The sequence below is a fragment of the Myotis davidii genome, unplaced genomic scaffold (genome assembly GCF_000327345.1).
Source record: "Myotis davidii unplaced genomic scaffold, ASM32734v1 scaffold392, whole genome shotgun sequence".
In the NCBI taxonomy this organism is placed as follows: Eukaryota; Metazoa; Chordata; class Mammalia; order Chiroptera; family Vespertilionidae; genus Myotis; species Myotis davidii.
Genome location: NW_006284244.1, coordinates 3,716,710 through 3,741,721, shown reverse-complemented (window position 1 = coordinate 3,741,721; position 25,012 = coordinate 3,716,710). Strand labels below are relative to the sequence as shown.

The window sequence follows — 25,012 nt, the reverse complement described above, 5'->3', positions numbered from 1 at the left end:
CAGTTAATGGGCAAATATTGGCTTTTCCATCGAATTAAGTCATAATCGATAGCATTTACTTTCTGTGTGTGAGGCACTGCTCTAAGCCTGGGGAAAAAGCTGAATAGTCTTTAATTCAAATAGCTTTGTAGTTAAGAGCATGGACAGGTGTATTAGTTTGCTAGGGTTGCCGTCACAAATACTTCAGACTGCATAACTTAAACAACCGAAATGTATTTTCTCACAGTTCTGGGGGCCAGAAGTCCAGGATCAAGGTGTCGGCATGTTTGATTTCTTCTGAGGCCTCGCTCCTTGACTTGGATGGTCACCTTGTCCCTGTGCCCTCAGATGGCGTTCTCTCTGTGTCTGTACATTCTAATTTTCTCTTCTTATCAGGACAACAGATTGGATGGAGGCCCACCATGATAGCTTCATTTTAACTTAGTTCCCTCTTTAAAGGGCCTCTCTCCGAATACAGTCACAGTCTGAGGCACTGTGGTTTAAGGCTTCAACATGTAAATTTTGAGGGGACACAGGTCAGCCTACAGAAACTGGCAATGTAGACTCCTTGAGTTTGAACCCTGGCCCTACCACTTGATAGCTGTGTGACCTAGGACAAGAAACTTAATCTCTTTGTACCTTATTTCTTCATTAGTACAGTAAGGAGGTGATAATAAAAATAAGGATGATGCCCTAGCCGACTTGGCTCAGTGGATAGAGCGTCAGCCTGAGAACTGAGGAGTCCTGGGTTCGATTCCAGCCGAGGGCACATGCCTTGGTTGCAGGCTTGATCCCCAGTGTGGGGCATACAGGAGGCAGCCGATCAATGATTCTCTCTCAGCATTGATGTTTCCATCTATCTCTCCTTCTCTCTTCCTCTCTGAAATCAATAAATATATATATTAAAAAAATAAGGATGGTAACGGTGCTTACCTCATAGAAGTGTTGTGAAAATTCAGTTGATAGGTATTAAATACAGTGCCTAGCATGGAGTAGTGCTCAGTAAATGTTACCTTTTACTTTCATCCAGTTTCCACGCTGATTCAGCTCTTTGTGATGTGTTTCCTTAGCTTTTCTTAGTTTATCTAGATTGATGTTTACTTGACCTAAATAAACAGGCATCTAAAATTGTCATTTAAAGAAAGTGCTTGGAGTTGATAGTGGATAATGGCAACATCTCATTTGTGGAATGCTAGGCACTTTACATCAATTATCTCACTAAATCATACAACAGCCCCGTAATCAGATTTTCTTGGACAGATTTTCTGTGGGGAAATGAGGCTCAGAGAATAATCACATATGTCCTCCGAAGGTCCACAGGTTGGGTGGTGGGGCTGGGTTATACATATGGGTTGGGAGGACTCTGAGCCTCATTCCTCATCACTGTGATATCTCCCATTAGCCTCCAATGGCTGTGCCATGGTTTTTCTAGTTCATCATACATCCATATTGTAACCCACTGCCTTTTGGTCTTATTTTTGAATGTAGCCACGATGCCTTAACAACTGTTTCCCTCCTCATGATGGTGATTTGGGGTCAGGCGGAGAAAGCCAGTGGGGTTCCCACCACCCCTGTTTTCATCATCCCAGTGTCTCATAGAATACGGATACATGGATGTGATGTTTCAAGTACAAGCTGCGTAGAATGAGGGTGTGGAAACCTCTGCACATCCCTACCTCTATTTTTCAAGTTTCCCTCTAATCCTTCTCAATTCATTTAGGGCAAGGACAGTGAAATCCCAGGTTACTGGGATGTCATATCAACCAAACTTTTATTCAAGGCGCATTTATTCATTAATCACAAGGTTGCATACTTGCTTTGGTTGAGTCATTATGTCAGGAGTTGGAGATCCAAAGGTGATTAAAAAATGGTTCCTTAAAAAATGGTTCCTATTTTCACAGAGCTCTCAGCTCAGAGGGAAGGAGACAGCTGAGCAAAGCATCCATGCAAGAAAAGTAGGATAAGGACCTCTGTGGAGATATTTTTAGGGGCCCTGCAGGCAAAGAGGGAGAATTTAGTCCAGTGTGTGTGTGTGTGTGTGTGTGTGTGTGTGTGTGTGTGTGTGTGTGTGTGTGTGTAAGTGCACACACGCATGTGCACAGGGGTAAGTGGAGGGGTGTAAAAACTTCTAGAAGAAGTAATGTCACAACTGGTTCTTTAAAGTCACTGTGGGTGGAGTGAGATAGGGTGGGTGTATAAAGGGTAAAAAAATAGATGTGTAAAAAACTTGTGAAGGCAGAGTGTGCTTAGGAAACTGCAAATAGTTCTGTAAAAAGGAGATTAGGGTTGTGGGGAAGGGGGTGTGGGTGAAGATGAGGTAAGATAAAGCTGTGGAAAGTGGGTGGGTTTTATGTCATGTAAGGACATAGACATTATCTTGCTGATAATGGAGAATTATTGAAGGTTTTTAAAGAAGAGTAGTGATGTAATGAGCTTTGCGCTGTATGAAGGTCACTCTGGTTAGGAATTCATGGTTCCTTTATCTACACTAATAAACACTGAATTGCCTCGGACTGGGTCACCCTGAAGTGACCAAGACTTTGTTCCCAAAATGTGATTGTTTGTGGAGCCTGGCACAATGACCACATCATCACCGCCCTCTGCAGTCAAGTTTGATTCCTGTTTGTTTTTAAGTGGAATATTGAGATAGGAGTTTCCATTTACACAGCGGAAGTCCAGGGCAGAGCTAGAAAGCAGAAGTTCCTGTCATTAGTCAAAGGTTCAGAGCAAAAGAGGACACTGTTTTTAAATTAGAACTGATGATTTAGATTCTTCAAGTAGTTTGTGATGGAGGAAGTCACAAGACATTCTCCCTGCCCACTTCCTTAGCTAACTCTTGCGGAAATATGGAGATTATTTTATCCCAGTCCAACCTCGAGAAAACAAATCATGAAGTGAGAAGCAATTTGATAAGTAAATATAGTTTGTTTGGGTTTTTTGACAAAAGGTATTCTAAATCACCCAGAAATGTAGTTCTGTGGGATTGAAACAGGTCCCTATATTCAGAACTTGGCTGGCTGTGTCGAATCTATCCGTGTAAAATCTGTGGAATTCTGCCTCCTTGCCACCTACCCCTTTTTTATGTCATGAAACCTGAACGTAGATGTGGCCCTTGTTAATATTGGACAGTGCTGCATTTTCAGTATTCCACTGGGTTGTCATGCAGCCCTGCCAGACAGATTTCTTTGCTGTGCCTCAGTCAGGGTGGCTGAAGGACTTGGCTCCAGTCCTGTGGAGACAAGTGATGGAGTCAAGAATAGTCAACATGCTGACGGCTTTTTCTACCCCAGACTCGCGGCTCTTTTTCAGCAACGGTTCTTCTGATTAACCATGACATTCACCACATTGCTCTTCGGGGCACAGCATTTCTTCACTTCTTGGCTTTATACCAAGAGCCTGGTCTTCATGTTAGTCCTTCACTTGCTGCCTTCAAAACACTCATCAAACTGTCAGACAGTTCATTCGACCAGCGTATGCATGTGCTCTTATCTATTTCTGCTAAACTCTAAACTCTCGAAGGCCAGGCTTCCAGGTCCCATAATGAGTACCTTTCTCAAGATGGTGGAAAAGATTATCCTCCCTCCTGGCTGTTACAGAATCTTTTTTTTTTTAAATATATCTTGTTGACTTTTTTTACAGAGAGGAAGGGAGAGGGATCGAGAGTTAGAAATATCGATGAGAGAGAAACATCGATCAGCTGCCCCCTGCACACCCCCTACTGGGGATGTGCCTGCAACCAAGGTACATGCCCTTGACCAGAATCGAACCCGGGACCCTTCAGTCCGCAGGCCGACGCTCCATCCACTGAGCCAAACCAGTTAGGGCCTGTTACAGAATCTTGCATTCCCCTTTGCCCAGGGCCTCACATCAATTTGTTTGCATTCAACAACTCTGCACCAAAAGCTCCGGCCTTCGTTTTCCCTTCAGTCTAATTCTTTTAATTGCCAAAATCCTACTGCTGGAAAATAGAGTGGATAGTACTTAAGGGATCGCTAACAACTAGACACCTCTACATGATCGTCAGAGTTGCATCAACATCAGCAGTTGCCTTTATCAGTCAGAGAACGGCAGCATTGAGGTTTTCCTGCCACGCACTGGACGGTTGCGCTGGAACCCGACAGACTTTGTTCCCTATAACAAAGATGAGCCTCACATTTGACTGGTCCTTGTCTCCAATTGTGGCTTTTGTGGAGTTGTTTTTAATGAAGGCTCTGAGCTGGGCTGTTCACAAGGAGTCTTGGAACTTGGCCCATGTGATAGAAAAAGACTTTAGATTTCAGTGCTCACGCTATTGGTTACTTATTTTTGCTCAGTGACAAATCCAGACAGATATTCACAAGTCCTCTCAACATGCTTAGCATCCACCTACAGTTCGACAAAGCCCGTCAGCTGGTGTTCAAAGTGAAGGGCATTTCACAGGAGGCAAAGGAGATTGTGCATGGCATTCATTCTCAGTGAATTTTCACGTTTATCTTCAGGAAAGAATGTCTTCTTTGTGCTTTTGAGTAAAGAACAACTTGAGAGGACATTAGAATTCAGGGAAAATATTCAGATTTGGGGAGTAGAAACAGCTTTCCCGGCAGTCTCATTTTTTAAAGACAGCTGTATCACCTTTAATTCACTCGAACACCCACATATCTTTTAAAACCTGCTTTCGCACCACGCTGACAGTTAGAATTTTATCTCTGCACTCTTAATATTTCTCTAGAGAGTACATTACTGCATCATTTTGACAAACTTGAACGGGAAGAGATGAATGCTCCTCCTCTCTGAAAAATTTTGGGGTAAGTTGCTTTAACCAGTTTCCTGTTTTCAGAGACTATTTTCCTGTCATCACTTCAGACGTAGCAAAGTTCAGTTAATTCTTTTAACAGCCGTATTTTCTAAAAAGTGGGATGCTCACAGTAGTCCTCATGACTCTGAGGTCTGGAGCCATACTGACTACTGCTGTATTCTCGCAGGCCGTAGGTGCTGATGCAGAGCAAGAAGACCCGTGAGTCAAAAGGCCCCCTAGCCACCCGCCGCTCAGCGTGCAGGATGCTGCTCGCCCTGCCTTTTTCTTGCTTCCTGGAAACCCCCTTTTCCCGAGGCGCCCTGATTCCCAGCCGGGCAGGATGGAAGGTCTTCATGTGATAACATTCAAAATATTTTGCTGAGGGACCATGGATGGGTGAAGAGGAAAACAGAATATTAATTGAAAATCAAGTATTCCTATCAGCTAAAAGCTCCCTTCCTTTGGCAGTCAGAGAACAACTTTTTAAACAATTGTATAGAAAATGTGCCATTCAGCAGATTTGATGATCTAAAGTAGAGAAGCGGTAAATGAAATACAATGTACTTGTAGACTGGAAGGATAAAGATCTACTGCCTGTTTTTGAATGACCTGTAAGTGGTAAATGGTTTCTGCAAGTTTAAATGGTTGGGAAAAAAGAATAATAATATTACTATGACACTGGAAATAAAGCTTTATTGGAGCAGAGCCAAGACCATTTATTGATATTGGGTCTTTCATTGTTTTCATGTTACAACCGTTGAGCACTTGCATAGTTGAATAGTTGCAACGGAGACCATGTAGCCCTGAAAGATTCAAATATTTACTATCTGTCCTCTAACCAAGTTTATTGACCACTGGGTTAGATCCCTGTATCATAAAGTGATTCTATTTAAAAATATTTTATAATAAGAGAAATGTCTATGATATATTTAGTGAAATAATTATAACAAATTGTATATAAAAGATGATCCCAAATAGTTTATTTTCTATGCATAATAGTTGCTTCCTTCCCCTCGTGGAAATGTAAGTTTTATGAAAGAAAAAAATGCATTAATTATTTCAAGTGCAGAATGATGCTTGGTATATAGTAGATGCTCAATCCTATATAATAAAAACCTAATATGCAAATTAACCAGTGAAACAACTGGTCGCTATGACACACATTTACCACCAGGGGGCAAACACTCAATGCAGGAGCTGCCCCCTGGTGGTCAGTGTGCTCCCACAGTGGGAGCGCCACTCAGGTGACTAGGATGAGCCGCTCAAAGGGCTGGTCCACAGCCCCTCGGCTGGCCAGGATGAGGGGCGCTCCCACAGTGGGCCGGTCCCCGCAGACCATGCCCCTCCACCAAGTGCACGAATCCTGTGCACTGGGCCTCTAGTAAACAAATAAAGGCCAGTTGAAGACTGATGAATTATGTAATTGCACAATGTATATATGTAATAATAATCATAGCAAAACCTTTCTGAGATCCGCAAATGTTAGGTACTAGGTTGATAATTTTAAGTGTGTGAACCCCGTTAGCTTAACAAAGTCCTTCTGGAAGGTACATAATTTACTCTCATTTTACAGAAGAAAAGGGCAAGGAGAGATTGTATAACTTGTCTACTGCTACAAGGCTAAGAAGTAATGTGACCAGAATTGAAAAGGTCTGATGGATTCCAGAGTCTGGTCTCTAACCATAAGCTATACTCCTTAAATACCTAAAAACAAAAATTTAATTTTCTTTTTTTCTTTTTCTTTTTCTTTTTAATATATTTTATTGATTTTCCACAGAGAGGAAGGGAGAGAGATAGAGAGTCAGAAACATCGATAAGAGAGAAACATCGACCAGCCGCCTCCTGCACATCTCCCACTGGGGACGTGCCCGAAACCCAGGTACATGCCCTTGACCGGAATTGAATCTGGGACCTTTCAGTCCGCAGGCCGACGCTCCATCCACTGAGCCAAACCGGTTTTGGCAGAAATTTAATTTTCTTACCTGTCCTACAGGTGAGAAAGAAAGGGATGGGAAACTACCAGAGGTAAATATCCAAATAACAGAACCTACTGGGGTAGGAGATTATAGATGGTTTTTGTTTCCTTAGCTACACTTTTTAATGTTTTCCCATGTTTTTTAAAATGAGTAGATTTACTTTTAATTAGTTTGAAAATAAGAAACAAATGTTTCTAAAGGAAAGGAAAGACAGCCCAGAAAGGCTGTCAATTATTTCAATTGTTTATGTAGATCATTTCCTTATTTCTCTGAGGGTCTTAAGTGAATTGCCGAGGAAACTGTTCTGGCCTGTCTGCCTCATGTGTTGGCTTGTGTTGTTAAACTTCAGTATTCACCTCCCTTTGAATACTTCCTAGCACTGAGAATGCAAAGAGCTGTCTGGGTATCACTTTGGTCCAAAGACCCTGACCGATGGATGTTTATCTTTAGAAGTCTGCAGTATTCGTGTCTTTGAAAGCTATGTTGTGTCTTCTGGTCATGTTTGCTTACACTGATTTATATGTATCTCTCACTGCATGATGCACTGCTTTTGTCTGGAATATATTATTATTTTTAAATTGGCATAATAGTTGGAGCAATACATTTAAAATTAGATTTATGTTATATCTAAGAAGATAATTAGGTCCCAGGAGCCCCAAAGCATTTAACAAAGTAAAAATAAAGAAAAAGGAGAGTAGTAATGTTAAAAAAGAAATTCCTTATTTATGGCTCAAGTTTTTTTATTTGTTTGTTTTCTCTCTGTTTTTTTTTCCTCTTAAATTGTATGTCAATAACTGTGGCATGCCTTGGCCTAAATTTCAAGGCTAAGAGGAGAAAGATTTTCTTTTTTTGAACAAAACTAGAATACAGGTGATTAGAATGATTAAGTGAATGCTGTTAAAATTATTGAGGTCAGTGTAACCCCAAATTCAAGAATGGTTAGAGAAGATGATGAATTCCTGCATTTAAGACCAGAGATAAAAACTCAGCAAGAAGCAGGCAAGCAAGGTGGGAAAACAAAAGTCTTTAACAAAAAGGAAACCAGTTATACTTTGAGAGACTCTTAGGTTATTTTAAACTAGAGGCCTGGTGCATGGTGGGTGGGGGGGTCCCTCAGCCCGGCCTGCACCCTGTCACAATCTGGGATCCTCAGGGGAATGTCCGACTGCCAGTTTAAGCCCAATCCCGGGATTAGGCCTAAACTGGCAGTCGGACATCCCTCTCGAAATCTGGGACCGCTGGCTCCTAACCGCTCATCTGCCTGCCTGCCTGCCTGATCGCCCCTAACCACTCTGCCTTGGCCCCCACTGCCATGGCTTCGTCCCAAAGGACATCCAGAATGACGTCTGGAAGGTTGTTCGGCTGTCCAGTCTAATTAGCATATTATGCTTTTATTATTATAGATGGCTTTTAAAAATTCCTGTGATGTGTCTAGACATTCCAGTCATAATTTCAGAGGCTTCTATTGCCTAGGCCTGTTAAGAGTGAGTTAAGTGGTTTTGTTTTGTTTTTTCTACACATCTTTGTGACTTAGTTTTTTGTTTCTTTCCCCCATGAGCATCATTCTGATTTCTGAGTGATAAGCAAAGCTGCCCCATGCCTTCTCTCAGTGACTTCAGCAGAAACAGGGGCCTGGGAGTGATGTCATTGGTTCTGAGGTTGAAGTGTCCTCCAGTGGATCCCATCATGATCTTCACTGTTTATGGTGACTTCTGTCAGGCTTGTCATTTGATGCAGTTTAGCAATGAAATTTTAAAACTATCTGAAGTGAGGCAAAAACAATTCAAGTGACAGACTTTTTGAAAAAATCACCTATACCTATCCAGTTGAAGAAATAACATTTGCTTAAATACATTTTGTGAGGTTACATGTGAGTAAATGATCTGTTACCAAGAGCACTGATGTTTTTATCAAAGAAGAAAAAACTCACTCTTGCTTCTTTTTCTTTGGAGATTGTGGTGACGGTTGTGAACCATACAGTTTCACTTTTAAATTTGCGACTTCTGAAAATTCTTTTTCTTCCTGACATCATAAAGCAGCCTCAGAAAATCAGACGGTTGTTATTACAAATAGAGAGCAGTTCCATTCAGACATTGAATAGACAATTATACGTGTCTGGATCCTTTCCTTTTTTTGTGGTGCCTACTTTTAGATGTGGAATAAAACCACATTACCCAGAGGACGTTCTTATTGGTGGTTAGTAGCCAATTTCTGCCACATCTTTCAAGTATCCTGTTTAAAAAACATTTCTAATTGTCTAACAATGCCTTCCATTATATAAGACTTCGCTCAGGAAGCATCATTGAGGTATTAAATATTAAAGCCCCAGAAGATAAAGGGATCATAACATATCGTCTGATCACACTCTGGCATTTGACAGGCGAGAGCCTGAAGCTGTGAAAATGTGTGACTGCCCGAGGACACACTCACTCAGCAATCGCATGCTGAAAACATGTTTGTTTTTTTAATTCCCTAGATGGCCGCCCCTGCCCTGTTATTCTCTGGGATCCATCTTTAGCTCCAACAAGTAACGAGACCCACTCTTCTGTGAAGCTCACCTGGGGAGCCTACCAGCAGCTGCTAAAGCAGAAGTGCTGGCAGCATGGCCGCGCACCCAGACCCGAGTGGGGTTGTACTGCGGTGCATCACCATGAGTGGTCCAAGATGGCCCTCTTTGACTTCCTGTTACAGGTGAGTTCACCACATCAAGCAAGTGGTTTTCTAAGACTAACGCTGAGTTAGGCAAGTCTGACACGAAGGGATTTTCTGCACCTGGAGTTTTCGTGAAGCCAGAGTTTAAGTTCTCTCTGCTATATTTGGCGAGTATATATAGTACCTCATGATACCCTTTTATGTCCTTTAGGGAAATATTTAGAAATGTCCCTCAGTTCTTTTATTAATTTCTGAAGAGGTGATTCTTCAGTGTTTCGATCTTGCAATAGTTATACTTACCATAGATACAATTTATTGAGGTAACCCATCAATAATACTTCAAGGTGGATAGTCTTACCCGATTTGGGAAGTGAGTAAATTGAAGTTTGGTGAAGTTAAGTAACTAATGCCAGTTCCTTTTAAAAATTTTAAAATTAAAAAAAATAATATATTTTTACTTATTTCAGAGAGGAAGGGAGAAAGAGACAGAAACATCAATGATGGGAGAGAATCATGGATTGGTTGCCTCCTTCACACCCCACACTGGGAATCGAGCCTGCAACCCAGGCATTTGCCCTGACTGGAAATCAAACCATTGACCTCCTGGTTCATAGGTCGATGTTCAACCACTGAGCCATGCCAGCCAGGCAATTTTTAAATGTTTAAAAATATTAATTGTTGAAAGTACTACATCACAAATTCTTAAGACCACTGACAGCTGGAGCTGGGATTCCCTGGGATCTGTTGATGGTAAAAGTTTGTCTTCTTTCCATCATTCCTCCCTGTGTTTCAGTGGTCATTTGGCCACATAGCTTACAACCACCATTTCCCTTGTTTTCTTTTCAGTAATTTTTTGCAAATATTTAATTAAGATTAAACATCAGAGAATAACTAATACATAATTAAGTGACTCGACATTTCCTAGGTTTCTCATAACTCTTAACTCCTTTTGATAAAGATCCTTTGACTCCGTCCACCTCCTCATTCCGATTTCTGCTTTTTTCTTCCTCTATTAAAAACAAACTTGGATTTCTGTTGCTGTATTGTTAATGAGTATTTTGTGGAAATTTAAGACTGTCTTAGGACATTTGCAAAACATTCTCCTTTTGTGTGTGTGTGACTTTTCAGGATGGCATATAGATTCCTCAGATGTTTGCTTCCAAATTAAAAGCCTTCAGAATTTTATACAGGGTGGGGCAAAAGTAGGTTTGTGGTTGTTTGTGTGGAAAATAATACAATATTAATAAATAATAACAAGAATAAACTCTTGTGTTTTGCATACTCATAATTGTAAACCTCCTATTGCTCCACCCTATATATTATTTTTCTTTCTTTCTTTCTTTTTTTTTTTTAGCATCAAGCTTTTATTCAGGTCTTTGCTGTCTGTCCAGTCAGTTTGGGGGAATTTAAATAAATTCCACCATTTATTTAAATGGTGTTTGGGATGGAGTGTATTGAATGGATTTTATGAATAATCTCTTTTTTAAAGAGAGAAATGTAGGAAGAAAACAAGTTTAATTCAGACTCACCGTCTAGGGATTGGAAACTTTCAAGAAGGAGAGAATGATTTATGGTGTCAATGCCACAGAGCCACCAGCGAGAGCTGAGCTGGAAAACATGAACTTTGGTTTGGCAAGGAGGCAGTAAGTCACCAAATACTGTTGAACAGTCCAGCTGCAAGGCTCAGGCTCGTTCTAAACACCCCCCCCCCCTTCATTCTACAGGCAGGGGAAGCTGAGGCATAAAGAAGTTATCATCACGAACTGTGACAGGCCTGAGATCTTACCCTTCTTACCCTTCTCACAAGCTAAGAAGTTAGCCAGCCACGCGTTCATGGATGCTAGCAGAAACAAAAGACTCCCAAGCCAGACACAGATGACCTCATTACTCATGGCAGCTGGCAAAAGCTTCATGGTTCTTTGCCCCTCGAGTCCCATTGGGGCGATACAGAGTGGCCCTGTTGAATGCAGCATATAGCGGAGTTGTATCATTGCTGAGAACTCTAAACTTAGGAATCCTCCAATCTTGTAAGAGGCTGCTAGCAAACCTGCTTAACATTTGTCACAAAAGGAGACAGTATCTTTATTATCTTGGTCAGAAAACAGATCTGCCTTCCATCCTAGAGGGAGATACTCTTTGTATCTTCCAAGGCTGTTTGCTATACTAACATACTTGTAGAGATAGTGCAGAATTAAACCTGCTATAAGATGGACAGAAATGCCATGGAGAATTGTCTCTCAAAAGTTACCTGACTTGTTCTGTATTATATAGCTAGTAAGTTCCCAAATAGAGGTTTCAGCAAGTTTGAATAACTCTAGATATTATATTTTTAAACATTATTGTAAAACAATTGTCAAGTTATTGTTAGGTTAATAAAAGAAGGTGGTGTGATAAAAATGTATTAGCAAACAAGTGGAGAATGAATGAAGATTTCTAGGGTTAGGTAGGTAAAGGTACTCACTATGAGGCCAGATATTTGGGGAGTGGCCAGCATAGATGTTGAAGCTCTAAGGATAATGACTAGCAGGAGGATGGAGAGGAAACCTATGAACCTGGTAGTGAAGTCTATGAGAAAGGAATGACCTTGAGATTTGTAGCTAGTGAACATAGGAACTAACCTATACTGAATAGAGGGCAAACCCTTTTAGAAGTTGTCCCTAGTGATATTTGTTTTAATTCTGGAATCTTCAATTAAATCTCATCCTATGTCTGTCTTTATCATTGAGGAAAGCTATTATCTTTCAACCAATGAATACATATTTATGCGACATCTACTGTGTTTTATACTACAGAAAATAACCGCAGGGGTAACAAGCAGTATAAGATTGTATCCTCATTGCCCACCTCAAGTTTGATTTTTTAAAAAACATTTAGTTTGAAAATGTGGTGAATAAAACAAAAAGATAGATTCATGTAAGAATGGCTGGCTGACACTGTGGAGAACAGTATGGAGTTTCCTCAAAAAACTAAAAATGGAGCTCCCATTTGACCCAGTGATCCCACTTCTAGGAATATATCCCAAGAAACCAGAAACACCAATCAGAAAGGATATATGCACCCCTATGTTCATAGGAGCACAATTCACCATAGCTAAGCACATTGGTAATACCTTAACCAATAAAGAAACTAAAGATTTTAAATAAAAACAACAACAAAAAAACCTCAGAGGGAAGGCAGGGGAAGGTGGGGGTAAGCGGGGAGAGATTAACCAAAGGACTTGTATGCATGCATATAGGCCTAACCAATGGACACAAACAACAGGGGGGTGAGGGCATGAGTGTGGGGGATAGAGGGAGTAATGGGGGGATAAGGACACATATGTAATACCTTAATCAATAAAGAAATTAACAAAAAGAATGGCTGGCTGAAGTAATATAAGTTCTCATTGTTATGAGGTCAAAGGAGAGAGAGCACTTTGCCATAAAATAGCTAGAAAAGGAGGAAGAGTTTGAGAGAGGATAGGGCAAAACATGAGGAGGGATTGACAATTATTCACATGATATTGAGAGCAGCCTAAATATACTATTTGTCTGAAATGGGTATTGGGAGAGTAGGGGTACATTCTGCCTATAAGAGATACAGTAGCACATGGATAAAGAGAGCTGTTTTCACAAAATGTGTGTTCACTTTGTAGCTCTCCGATCATTACCCTGACTGAGCAAGAACAGATTCCAGCTGAGCCATAGTCTCCTTCTGAGTGCATCACAGCCTTTGTCATCATGTATTCATTGTCTGTGGTCCTGAAGACAAATATGGGCACATGAGTTGTTATTATGAATTTTCAACAAAGATAAATATTTCAAATCCTTAAACTAATACTATTGATAATCTAACAAACATATAGCACTTGCTATATTCATGGCACTGTCCTGAGCACTTGATACGAAGCACTAAGATATTAATTTATTTAATCCCCATGTCAACCCTATGAAGTAGACACTTATTATTCTTATTTTAGATTTGAGGAAATCTAGACAAAGAGAAATGGAGTAACTTGGGCAAGGTCTCACATAGTTGGCATGCAACAGAAATTGGAGTCAAACTCAGGAGTTTTGGTTTAAGAAACAAACTTGTGAATAATGCTTCTTTCAATTCATTTTAAATGGGGCATCATAAAATGAATTTGCTTATTTTCTAAGTCAAAGATCTGGGAGTCACCTAGATGCTTTACAATACATACCTGCACATCCATACAGCGATATCCTTGGTGTCACCCAAATCTATCTTTTAGGTATAGCTTGTGTTCCTATCTTAGTTCAGGTTTTGTCATTTATTACCTGGATGACTCCCTCCAATCCACTCATACTCTATGACCAAGATTCACCTTCGGCCTGAGATATTGGGCATCAGGAACTGATTCTATTGGTAGGTCAGTTCTTTTTGTAGCCTACCCTCTTGTTCCTTCTGCTTGGGGAAGGGGGAGGGGGCTGGAAGCTTTCTCAGTCTTGATAATGTATGAGGATGAGATCTCTACAAGACTTAACCTGTTCAAGTAATGATACCACGATTGAAGTTCCTAATTTTGGCTCTAATTAAAAAGCACTGAATCTGAGTGTCAGAAATTAATTTGATTGCTAATTAATTTGCTTACATTTACAAAAGTATATCAAATTATATGTATGAGGACAGCATCTGTGAGAGTGGACGTACATTTTTTTTTCATTTATCTAATATCTATTTTTTAAAAAATATATATTTTATTGATTTTTTACAGAGAGGAAGGGAGAGAGATAGAGAGTCAGAAACATCGATGAGAGAGAAACATCAATCAGCTGCCTCTTGCACATCTCCTACTGGGGATGTGTCCGCAACCCAGGTACATGCCCTTGACCGGAATCGAACCTGGGACCCTTCAGTCCGCAGGCCGACGCTCTATCCACTGAGCCAAACCGGTTTCGGCTATCTAATATCTATTTGCTTCCTACTGTGCAACAGACAAAAGGCTAATTTCCTTTAGATGTTGCAGCATTTTACAATTTCCTAAGGAAAGTATTAGGGTGCTCGTTTCCCCCTTTCTTGCTAATTTTGGAACTAATTAATATTTTGGCTTATTTTGGAGGGTAGTGAGGGGTTTATATTTCCAGTTCTTTCATTATGAATGAGATTGAGGATGTACATATTTTCAAATATTGTTTATCTGTATTTCTTTTTTTTGTGAATTGTGTATTCATACCATTGCCCTTTTATATTGCATTCCATAACATTTGCTTCTTGATTTATAAACACATTTTGTATTTATATCATGAAAATTTGCCTTCATCATTCCTATATGTCTCAAATAATTTTTCTTACTTTTGACTTTACTCATAGTAGATTTTGCTCTAGAGAAATTTTATCTTTTTTTAAAATATTTTTTTATTGATTTTAGAGAGAGAGGGAGAGGAATAGATAGAAAGATAGAAACATCATTGAATGCATGCCCCCACCCTGGGGATTGAGCCTGCAACCCAGGCATGTGCCTTTACCAGGAATTGAACTTGTGACCTCTGGGTTCATGGGCCGTTTGATACTCAACTACTGAACAACGCCACCTGGGCAAAATTTTACATTTTTAATAAATCATATCTTAGTTGTTATTTTTAATTCTTATATTTACCACCTTACACTGTTTATATAGATGTTTACTGAGCAAATAAATGAATAAACAAACTTAGTCCCTTTTTCATGAGTACCATAGTAAGTAGTTATCTTTTATACAGCAATTCTTTTCATTAATTTCACTGAGATTTTTATTTTATATTTGATATATGCTTTATTTAAATGGTGTTTGGGATAGAGTGTATTGAATAGATTTTATGAACAATCTTAGAAAGGCTATGCATGAAGCAAACTAAAATTACTTGTTTCGTGATGCTACAGCAAGGGCGAGAGAGAATACAGAAGCCAGTTGTTGATTTTCTGTACACAACATTCTTTTTGTTTTACCCAATTAACAAATCTGCATTCACAAAGGCTATGCCATTTTACTGTGCCTGTAAAATGTGATAGTGACACAAGCAACCTTTTATACATGAAGCGTGGGGATATGACTTCGTAGACAAAAATTCACTTCATTAGGATGACAAAAGAATAGTATTCTAGAGAGCGTTTGAGTTTCCAAGGTTTGGTCACATTTCTTTCAAAAGAGTATATTAAAAATAATAGGAAAAGATTAAGATGTAGAAATTTGATGTCAGAGATAGTTCGTGTAATGGCTAGGAACTGAGGTTCTGGAGCCAGCCTGCTAAATTTGAATCCCAGCTGCCAATACTAACTTTTTAACATTGAGAAGAAACTTAACCCCTCTCTGCCTCAGTTTCCTCATCTATAAAGGTAGGAATAATAATGTTGTTTGTGTAGAGGGCTATTGAGAGGATTCAGTACTTTTATACACATAAAGGATTTAGAACATGCCTGGTACACAGTAGGTGCTCAGTGAATGTTACATATTAATTAGGAAATTGATCATCCAGAAATAATAGAGGTAAATATCATTGTAAGAATTAAATAAAGTATTTTATTATTATTTTTATTCATTAAATTGTATCATTCCCAAATCATTTCATTTTCTACTCTTATGTACTTTCATACTTACATCATAGATCTTGCAGATAAAGTTTTAAATATTTTTGACTAGTCTGTCTTTTTTTAATAAGCCATGAATCTCTCAAAGGCAGTTCCTGCCTTATTCAACTTTGGAAACTTTCAATTAGCATCAGAATGTCTGAAAATGTCATAGTTTCTCAGGGCATATTTTTTTTTATCAAAGAAAACTACCTAGTTATATTAAAACATTAAATACAAAATGTCACATTAAAAACCTTAAAGGTGAAAGACATAAAAGTGTACTTGCAAAGAAAGTTTGTTAAAGGAAGAGAAGTATAACTTTAGAAAATGAAAACTCAAATGAATAAAAAATGTAATATTTTTACTATTTAATGAAGTTCTTACTGTGCTTACATTTTATAAGAATAACTATTTGATGAGACATTAAGGGATTTTTACAGAGTGGGACAACAGAGATGTATCTTAGGAGATGTTTGCTCCCACCATCAACAAGATGAGTTACACATACTTCTTCTCACTTTGATTTGACAGATGTTTTTTGAGCTCTTCTCTGTTCCAGACACTTGAGGTTTAGTGTTGGTAATAAAGAGATGGACGAGACCATATCCCTGGCCCCAGGAGTTATGAAATCTAATTGAAAAGACAGATAATCATAGCAGAGTATATCAGGTATCACAATTAAGTAAAGTTTAACATCCTATAGAAATAAATAGGATGATATTTGTTTGTGTGGAATTGGAGGTCAGAAAATGTGGACTGAGAATGTGACATTTAGTATAGAAATCAGGTGAATACAAGAGTCAGGAAAAGTTTCAGAGACAGGGATCTAACAAAGGGCTGGAAGTGTGAAAACATTCAGAATGGGGAAAATGATGCTTATGGAAACTTCCTGTTCCATGAAGGTAGTTGTTTTCTCAGATGACTGTGAGTAATAAACTTATGTTCATAAACTCAACAAGCAACTATGAATTGGTATGGCTTTTCCCCTACAGTTGTCTCTCTTCACTTAACTCTTATAACTCTTGTCTGGCTTTGAATGATTTGATTACTGAATATAATGAATTAGATTAATAGGGGTTCATTTCTGACCGAGCCTCTTGTGGGAAGAGCTCAGGAGATTTATCTCAGTGCAGTGGCGGATGCAATGGCGTGAGCACACTCCGCCTATACAAGCTTCCTCAGCACACCAGGAAGTGGCAGCGCCCGCCTGAGTAAGCCCCCTAGAGCCCCTACATAGTACCCTATCTTTTCTACCATTGGTTGCCCTAAGGATGGTGTAAACTTCTGATTGGTCTGGAATGTTATATATGTCCCAGCACTTAAACAATAAACTCAGATCTGCGTCTTGAACCGATCTCCGGAGTGGGACTTGCTTCCTTAGGACTCCGTCGGCCTCACCCCCGCGGGACCCCCTGCCTCAGCCTCTCCCATTCTTTATTCTGTGTATCATTTTTTACACGTAATGCATAATAGTTAAAGTAAAAATTCCAACTAATTGTAATCCAAACAAGAGGAAATATTAGTTTTCAATAAAAGAGTATTTATTTCTGCAGGAATATTCTATATGCTAAGTACAGAAGGATTCCAACTGTGGCCACCATGATAGATTATGAGGATCTTCCAAGCATTCCCCCCTCTTATACCTACTTAGTGACCAAGTATCTCCCCTCCAACTTTCAGAGGTCAGTGAGGAAAATCACTCCCAGGTGCTCTGCCAGGAGGAGGCATACCAATCCAGGGGACCAGACACTGGGATTTCAAATAGTTTGGGTCAGTTTTATTGTTTTGCAGAATTAGTACATTGCCAATCTAAAGAGTCTCTAACCGTTATTTATTGATGGTGTCCAAGCAAACAAGTGATATCTTTTTGTTTGTTTGTTTGTTCATTTGCTAGCAAACAATGAAGGATGATGCAGTCAGGTACAGTCTTGGCTTCGAGGAGCAAAGAAAGCCTGAGATTAGCTTTGGCAATATTAGTTGGCATGCAGAATTGGCTGGGACTTAGGGAGTAAAGTCTGCCAAGGTTCAGAAGGTTTACTAGTAGAGAACAATATATTTCTGTTTTTTTTGTGGTTTACTGAAAAAATCTTCACTTTTTAATGATGAGAATCATAGTGTTCATTTGATTACAGAGACTCACTCACTAAGGTAGAGGACATGGGAAGTATGTCCTTCTAGACATTATAAATGACAACCTCCAATCTTCACAGGTATATGTGTGCTAAGCACTGACATGTATTGTGGTTGCTACAGAATTTTAATTGTACAAACAAAGCTTGCCATTTGTCATAAATGATAATCAAAAGTGTGACTTTGACATAGGTTTTGCTGGAACTAGGAGAAATTATTTTCAGTATTAATGATGCTACAAGGAAGGGCATATCTTATTTAAAGAGGCCATACAAGACTTTCCAATTATGTTGTGACACTACAGTTTTATTTTTCTGAGCACTGCTTGCAATACATGAGCAAATTGGCCAGAAAACTTGGTGTTTAGTAGACACCCCCAATATCATTATTGTTTCATATATTTAGATGTGTAGAGACAGGGGAAGTGATGTGAAAGAAGCATACAGATTTGCTTCTGAATTTTAAAAAAACATACAGATTTTTGCAGAAAAATGGATACAAATGAAATGGCTAAAATAATACTATTTTTATTAAAGAAGAATTTGGGCTATCATCATAGTTCTAAAATGATTTGACTTATTTATGTTAAAGAATATTATTTTTTTATTTTATTTAAAAATAAATCATCATAACCCTAGCTGGTTTGGTTCAGTCGATAGAGTGTCGGCCTGCAGACTGAAGGGCCCTGGGTTTGATTACAGTCAAGGGCACATGCCCAGGTTGCAGGCTTGATTTCCATTGGGGGGCATGCAGGAGGCAGCCGATCAATGATTCTCTCTTATCATTGATGTTTCTATCTCTCTCTCCCTCTCCCTTCCTCTCTGAAATCAATAAAAATATATTAAAAAATAAAATAAATAAATCATCCTAGTTTGGGAGAGAGGACAAGTGACATCACATTTATACACAGGTGGTTAAATAGCAAGTTGTCATTTCAGCCTCAAACTTGATGTCTAGGAGTAAATTTGTCACCTCATCCCCTAAGTTGTTAGGTCATGAGGACAGAGCCCTCACGAGAGGGCTTAGCGCCTTTATGAAAGTGGCCCAACAAAACCTCCTAGTCTCTTCCCCATGTGAGGACACAGTGGGAAGCCTACAACCCAGAAGAGAGCATCACCAGAACCAGCCTACGCTGGCTCCCTGATCTCAGACTGCAAGCCTCCAGAACTGTGAGGCATATATGTTTGTTGTGTATAAGCTACTCAGTGAGTAGCATTTTGTTAGAGGAGCCAAATGGACTAAGGCACTGACAGATAGCAAGTGCTCAATAGATCAGCCAGTTATCATCTAGAGCCACCCCATGTATAAGAATTTGAGTTCATTGTATTTATATGTATACATACCTATGATTTTTTTACATCTTCAGATACTACAGGCCTTTAGTGGTAGTGATCATGTAGGTCTTTTTTGAATCTTCTGTGTTACAGAGCTGCTCATTATAACATTTTGTGCTGTAGGAAAACATGAGATCATGCAAGGCAGTTTCCATGGCATTGCCATTTAAGTCAAGTTGAGGTGAGTGGCAGTAATTTTTGCAGAGCTGGATGGAGGAGGTATTTGTTAACTGCAGGGTTCTCGGCCTACAGGATTTGGGAAGCTAGTTGGGATTTTATTTTCAGATTCTGTTCCTCAAGGTTTTCATACCCTTCATGGAGATGTTAGAAATAAAATCCCAAAGAACAAAAACTAACATAACAAATATCGTGTTTCCACATTCTAGAATTATCCTGTCATTATTTCTTTTGCATATTTGCTTTCAGTATTTACTTTAAAGATATAAATACATTAAAAATAAGTTAAAGTCCCCTTTGACCCTCTCTTCGTGTCCTCCTCCTGCATTTTCTCCCCAGAGGCTATCACTCGCATGAGATTAGTATGCATCTTCTCAGCCAATTTAAAAATCATTTTACATACATAATTAGTGGATGTTTGTGCTTTTTAAAAACATACATATTCTAAATGCAGTTTATCACATAACATTTTCATGTAACTTGTTTCACCTGTTTTTAAAGAAATTATTTTATTGTTGATAGTATTACAGATATCCTTTAATTTCCCCCTCCTTTACCTCCTTCCTCCCTCCCCTTCTCCACCCCAGGCCTTCACCAGACTATTGTCTATGTTCATTGGTTATGCATATATGGTTCTTTGGTTAATCTCTTTCTGTCTACCCCCCCTTCCTCTCAGATTTGTCAGTCTGTCCATGCCTCCATGTCTCTGGACCTATTTTGTTCATCATTTTAAGGAAATCAGTTGCACGTGCAACTTATAAGTAATATTTGATATTCATCTAGTATTTTGTCTCTTATTTTCAACAATTGCTCATATTTTGACAAATAGAGAGGGACAGGTTCTAGCCAGATGGTGGTTTTATGATGCCCCTCTCAATAATTTAGGACTGTCTTAGGACATTTGCAAAACATTCTCCTTTCGTGTGTCTGTGACTTTTCAGGATGGCATATAGATTCCTCAGATGTCTGCTTCCAACTCAAAAGCCTTTAGAATTTTATACAGGGTGGGGCAAAAGTAGTTTTGTCATTGTTTGTGTGGAAAGTAATACAGTAATTAATAAATAATAACAAGAATAAACTCTTGTGTTTTGCATACTCATAACTGTAACCCTACTATTTCTCCACCCTGTATATTCTTTATACTTACTGTCTAGCACAGAGGTGGGCAAACTTTTTGACTCGAGGGCCACAATGGGTTCTTAAACTGGACTGGAGGGCCAGAACAAAAGCATGGATGGAGTGTTTGTGTGAACTAACATAAATTCAAAGTAAACATCATTACATAAAAGGGTAGTCTTTTTTTTTTTTTTTAGTTTTATTCATTTCAAACGGGCCGGATCCAGCCCGTGGGCCGTAGTTTGCCCATGGTTGGTCTAGCACTTATTCCCATTTATTCTGGCATTGATAATGCTAAGGCCTCATTAGCATAAAACATTGGCCAGGAAATTAGTTGACAATAGGTCTTGTATCAGCCTGAATCGGAGGGGAAAATGTCTGGTCAAATAAACCTCATATTGTCAAGGGACAACCAACTGAACATTTCTAGGTCAATTCTCATTTAATTATTAATCAAAAGTGCAGCATATGTTATTTAATTCTATGCCATTTTTGCTTATTTCAATCCTTGCCATGGAATTTTTATCCTGTGCTGACATCAATCATATTTAGTATGCTTCAACCCTAAATTTTATTGTATACATAGCTAGCCTGGAAAGATCAGATATTTGAGGAAGGCTGTGTGACTCCATAAATAATCTTTAGATATTAAAAAATTGTTTAATGCATTGAGCTAGTTTTGGGGATTGGCTTTCCTGTTAATTTTATACCATTGAGCCATAGATAATTTGAAACTAACCTTGACTGAGGTTGACTGAGGTTAGACTGAGATTCAAACAGAAAGCCTACGATTTGGCCTTCTAGATAAATCTGCCAGGAAGCAAATAAGAAAACCATGGGAAAGTTAACCCTATAGTATTTCCATTGGGCCACCTGAGAGCTCAGGTGATATTCATCTGGCTCAATATATTTTTGTATGTAATTATTTTAAAAAGATTTATGGTTCATTTTGTTCAATGGAGTAGATACCTTGTGAAATATTTACCACAATCAAGCTAATTAGCACATCACCTCATATAGTTACTTTGTGTGTGTGTGTGCCCACACACTTAAGACCTACTCTGTTAGCAAATTTTAAATATACAGTGCAGTATTATTAACTATAGCCTGAGTCTCAGAACTTATCATCTTGTAACTGGAAGTTTCTACCCTTTCATGAATATCGCCCCATTTCTCCTACTCCTCAGGCAACCACCATTCTACTCTCAAGCAGTATTTATTTTTAAATAACCAGCAAATTGAATGGTAGAATTAATTAAATTTTTATAAAGAGAACTGATTTCCTTTAAAAAATATGAGTTTAAATAGCTTTTGGATATGTTACATTAGGTTGTGTTAATTGTTAAAGAAAAAAATTGGATGACATTTACTGAAGATGGTAAGGCAGACTTTATTTAGGACCATTGAGGTAGGTATAGGGACCACTGCAGTGAGATTGAAAAAAAAATTGTTTTTATTGATTTCTGAGAGAGGAAGGTTGAGGGAGAGCGAGATAGCAACATCAATGACAAGAGAGAATCATAGATTGGCTGCCTCCTGTACACCCCCTACTGGGGATAGAGCCCAAAACCCAGACATGTGCCCTGATCAGAATCGAACTGTGACCTCCTGGTTCATAGGTCAAAGCTCAGCCACTGAGCCACACCGGCTAGATTGCAGTGGGATTTTATAGTGGGTGAGAGAGATTGGCTCAATCCTGTATACAGCATGTACAAGTGGGAATTTATAGCCAAGGAGCAGAGTAGGGAGTCAGCAGATGGAAATTATTAAGAAGAAACATAAGGTAAGGGGAGGTCTGAGTAAACTGGCCTAACAAGATTCTTGCTAAAGACAGGTCAGGGTCAGAGGATGAGGGAAGATGAGGAACCTGATCAGAATTTGGGAGTGATCAGATATCAAGGACAGGTGGTAGGGAAGGAGAATGAGGGGTGGAGTTTCTGTTTAAACTGACAGCAGGTAAAATTAGCTTTTATAAGGGAGCTTACAGATAGATCTATGAGAAGGCTCAGGAGCCTAACTTAAGTCTGGTCAAGCAAACAACGCATTTTTGTCACCATATTTAGAATGTTTTAATATAATCATTTAGTTTATCTTTACTTATTTTTGTCAATTTCCTTATAATAAAATACTATGTTATAGGGGGGATAAATTTGATAGAAATTCTATAAAAATACTAAAACTTAATTCCATAAATTCAAGCAAGGGGAATGATTTCAATGACAACATTCCCTTGGATGTAAGCTTATCTACAACCCTATTTAATGTTAAATTGTTATAAATGGCATTTCATTTCATTGAAAGAAAGCATTTAAAATTTTTATTCATATTAAGATTATTTTATTCCTGTTTTAAATTTATTTGCTTAATATAAATCCATTCTATAAATCAGAATTTTATAAAATGTAAAAATTATTGTTTCTCTTAGCCTGAGTGCTTTTTATAACTCTTTGTAGGAAGGTGGGCATGTGGCTGCTTTTGGCAGCGGCTGTTTTCATGCAGCTCTGCTTGTGCAAATTATACAATGTGAATTTCTTCCTCTAAAAATAGATTGCCACTTGCCTGGCAACTGAAGAATCTTTCTGTGGCAGAATGATGTTTGACTTCTGATGCTTATTCAGAGGTGCAATGTTTGAATGCTAAACACTGCATCTGTAGAAGTAGATTTCAATACATTGTGTCGTTAAAATGTTTTTGCATATACATAAAGAAATGCTGTTATGTTTTTACTTATGATTCAGTGATGCGGAAGAAACTAGATATTCTGCATGGAATTGGTACACATTGAGAGTTATTTTTATTTTATTTTTTTAAAGAAAGGGGCAAGTGGTTTATTTGTGCTTAAAATTACATCCTCGTACAGTGACAATTGTGTATCTGATATGTAACAAAATAATCAAGTACTTGAGATTTTTCCTTTCTTCTGCTTGTTTTGGGTTTATCATGCCATTATCTTTTTTTAACATCTTTATTGCTGAAAGTATTACCTATGTCCCCATTTCCCCCACCATTGACCTCTTCTAGCCCCCTGCCTCCCCTCCCCGAGGCCTTCATCACCCTATTGTCTGTGCCCATGGGGTATGGGTTATGCATATATACAAGTTCTTTGGTTGATCTCTTCCCACCCCCCTCCCCCACCTTCCCTCTGAAAGTTATTTTTAGAAGTGGATTCTAGAGTATTGGTGCTGTAGGGCCATAACTGTTACATACAGAGGCAGAGGCCCAAGGGAGCCCATGCTCACTGTTAGATGTATGTATTGCAAACTATTTTTACATTTTTTATCGTTCATCAACTGTTCTGCTAGTCATATTTGCATGCATAACAATTTAACAGGAACTTGTTACCATGGCAGCACAGAACAAAAATGAAATCTATTCTTTTATGAGATGAGAGTTCCCAAGTGATACAGGTGCAGGATGATGAGAACACTTTTGTTGTGTACAACTCCCGAGGTGAGAGGCTAGGTGTGCATTAACAAGGCCCATGGAGACCGTGGGATTTGTCTGACAGTTGCCCTTCTCTATGACCTATTCTACCTTCACACATTCCCTAGACTACAGGGATGCAGTTCCAGTGCCACTGGTAATAAGGCAGCATACACTGGCTTACACTAAGACTAAGGTAGGAGAATTTTCCATTGTGAGTTATTAGCTGATAAATAAATGAGTCTGTATGTTTTTGTGTTTCTCTGTATCTAGAGTGGTGTCAATCATGGCAGTGATTCTCACTGTCTTTTTGCCTTTTTTGATTTAAGGTAATTGCTGAAAATGTAACTTTTTTCTCCATGTGTTTTCTAAAAATAAATGAGATATCCTATGAGATAACTGGTTTGCAAAAGAAATTTCCAGAAGGAATTGTAATTATAGAGAAACTAGTGGCCCAGTGCACAAATTTGTGCACATTGAAAGAAATTAATTACAAGAAATATTTTAATATTGCTACTCATGCTTTCTCTATAATAGAAGTGTCAACCAAATTCACGATCAACAATGACAGATGGAAACACATGCATATGATTGGCGCTAGCGAGAGCTTTATATGCATGCACAAGTTAACTTAGCCATATATATATAAAACTTGCTTAATTAGACCTGCTTTCTGATTTAGCTAAACTTTTCCCAGCCCAGTGAAGCACCCCAACTTCTCTTTTAGGTAATTGTCAGAAACACAGCAGTAAATATCAACATGAAGCAGATTATTTTTGTAGATCATGCAGGGAGAACAAAGGGTGAAATATTTAACTGCAGCAGTGTTTGACTATATTCTGCTCAGTGAGGAAACCTGAAGTCATTTTCAAGGTCCAACATTTCTTACTTCTTTTCTGTCTGGC

At 38.7% G+C, this 25,012-nt stretch overlaps 1 protein-coding gene across 2 annotated transcripts in view; it reads left to right on the top strand.

The window, feature by feature from the left end:
- Nucleotides 1-25,012, top strand: part of FAM198B (family with sequence similarity 198 member B) — a 48,689-nt gene that overhangs the window by 10,899 nt on the left and 12,778 nt on the right. For both annotated transcript variants that reach the window (XM_006754279.2, XM_006754280.2), the window contains exon 3: nucleotides 9,206-9,420. In XM_006754279.2, the coding sequence (XP_006754342.1) occupies nucleotides 9,206-9,420 (215 nt within the window). The remainder of the gene's footprint in view (nucleotides 1-9,205; nucleotides 9,421-25,012) is intronic.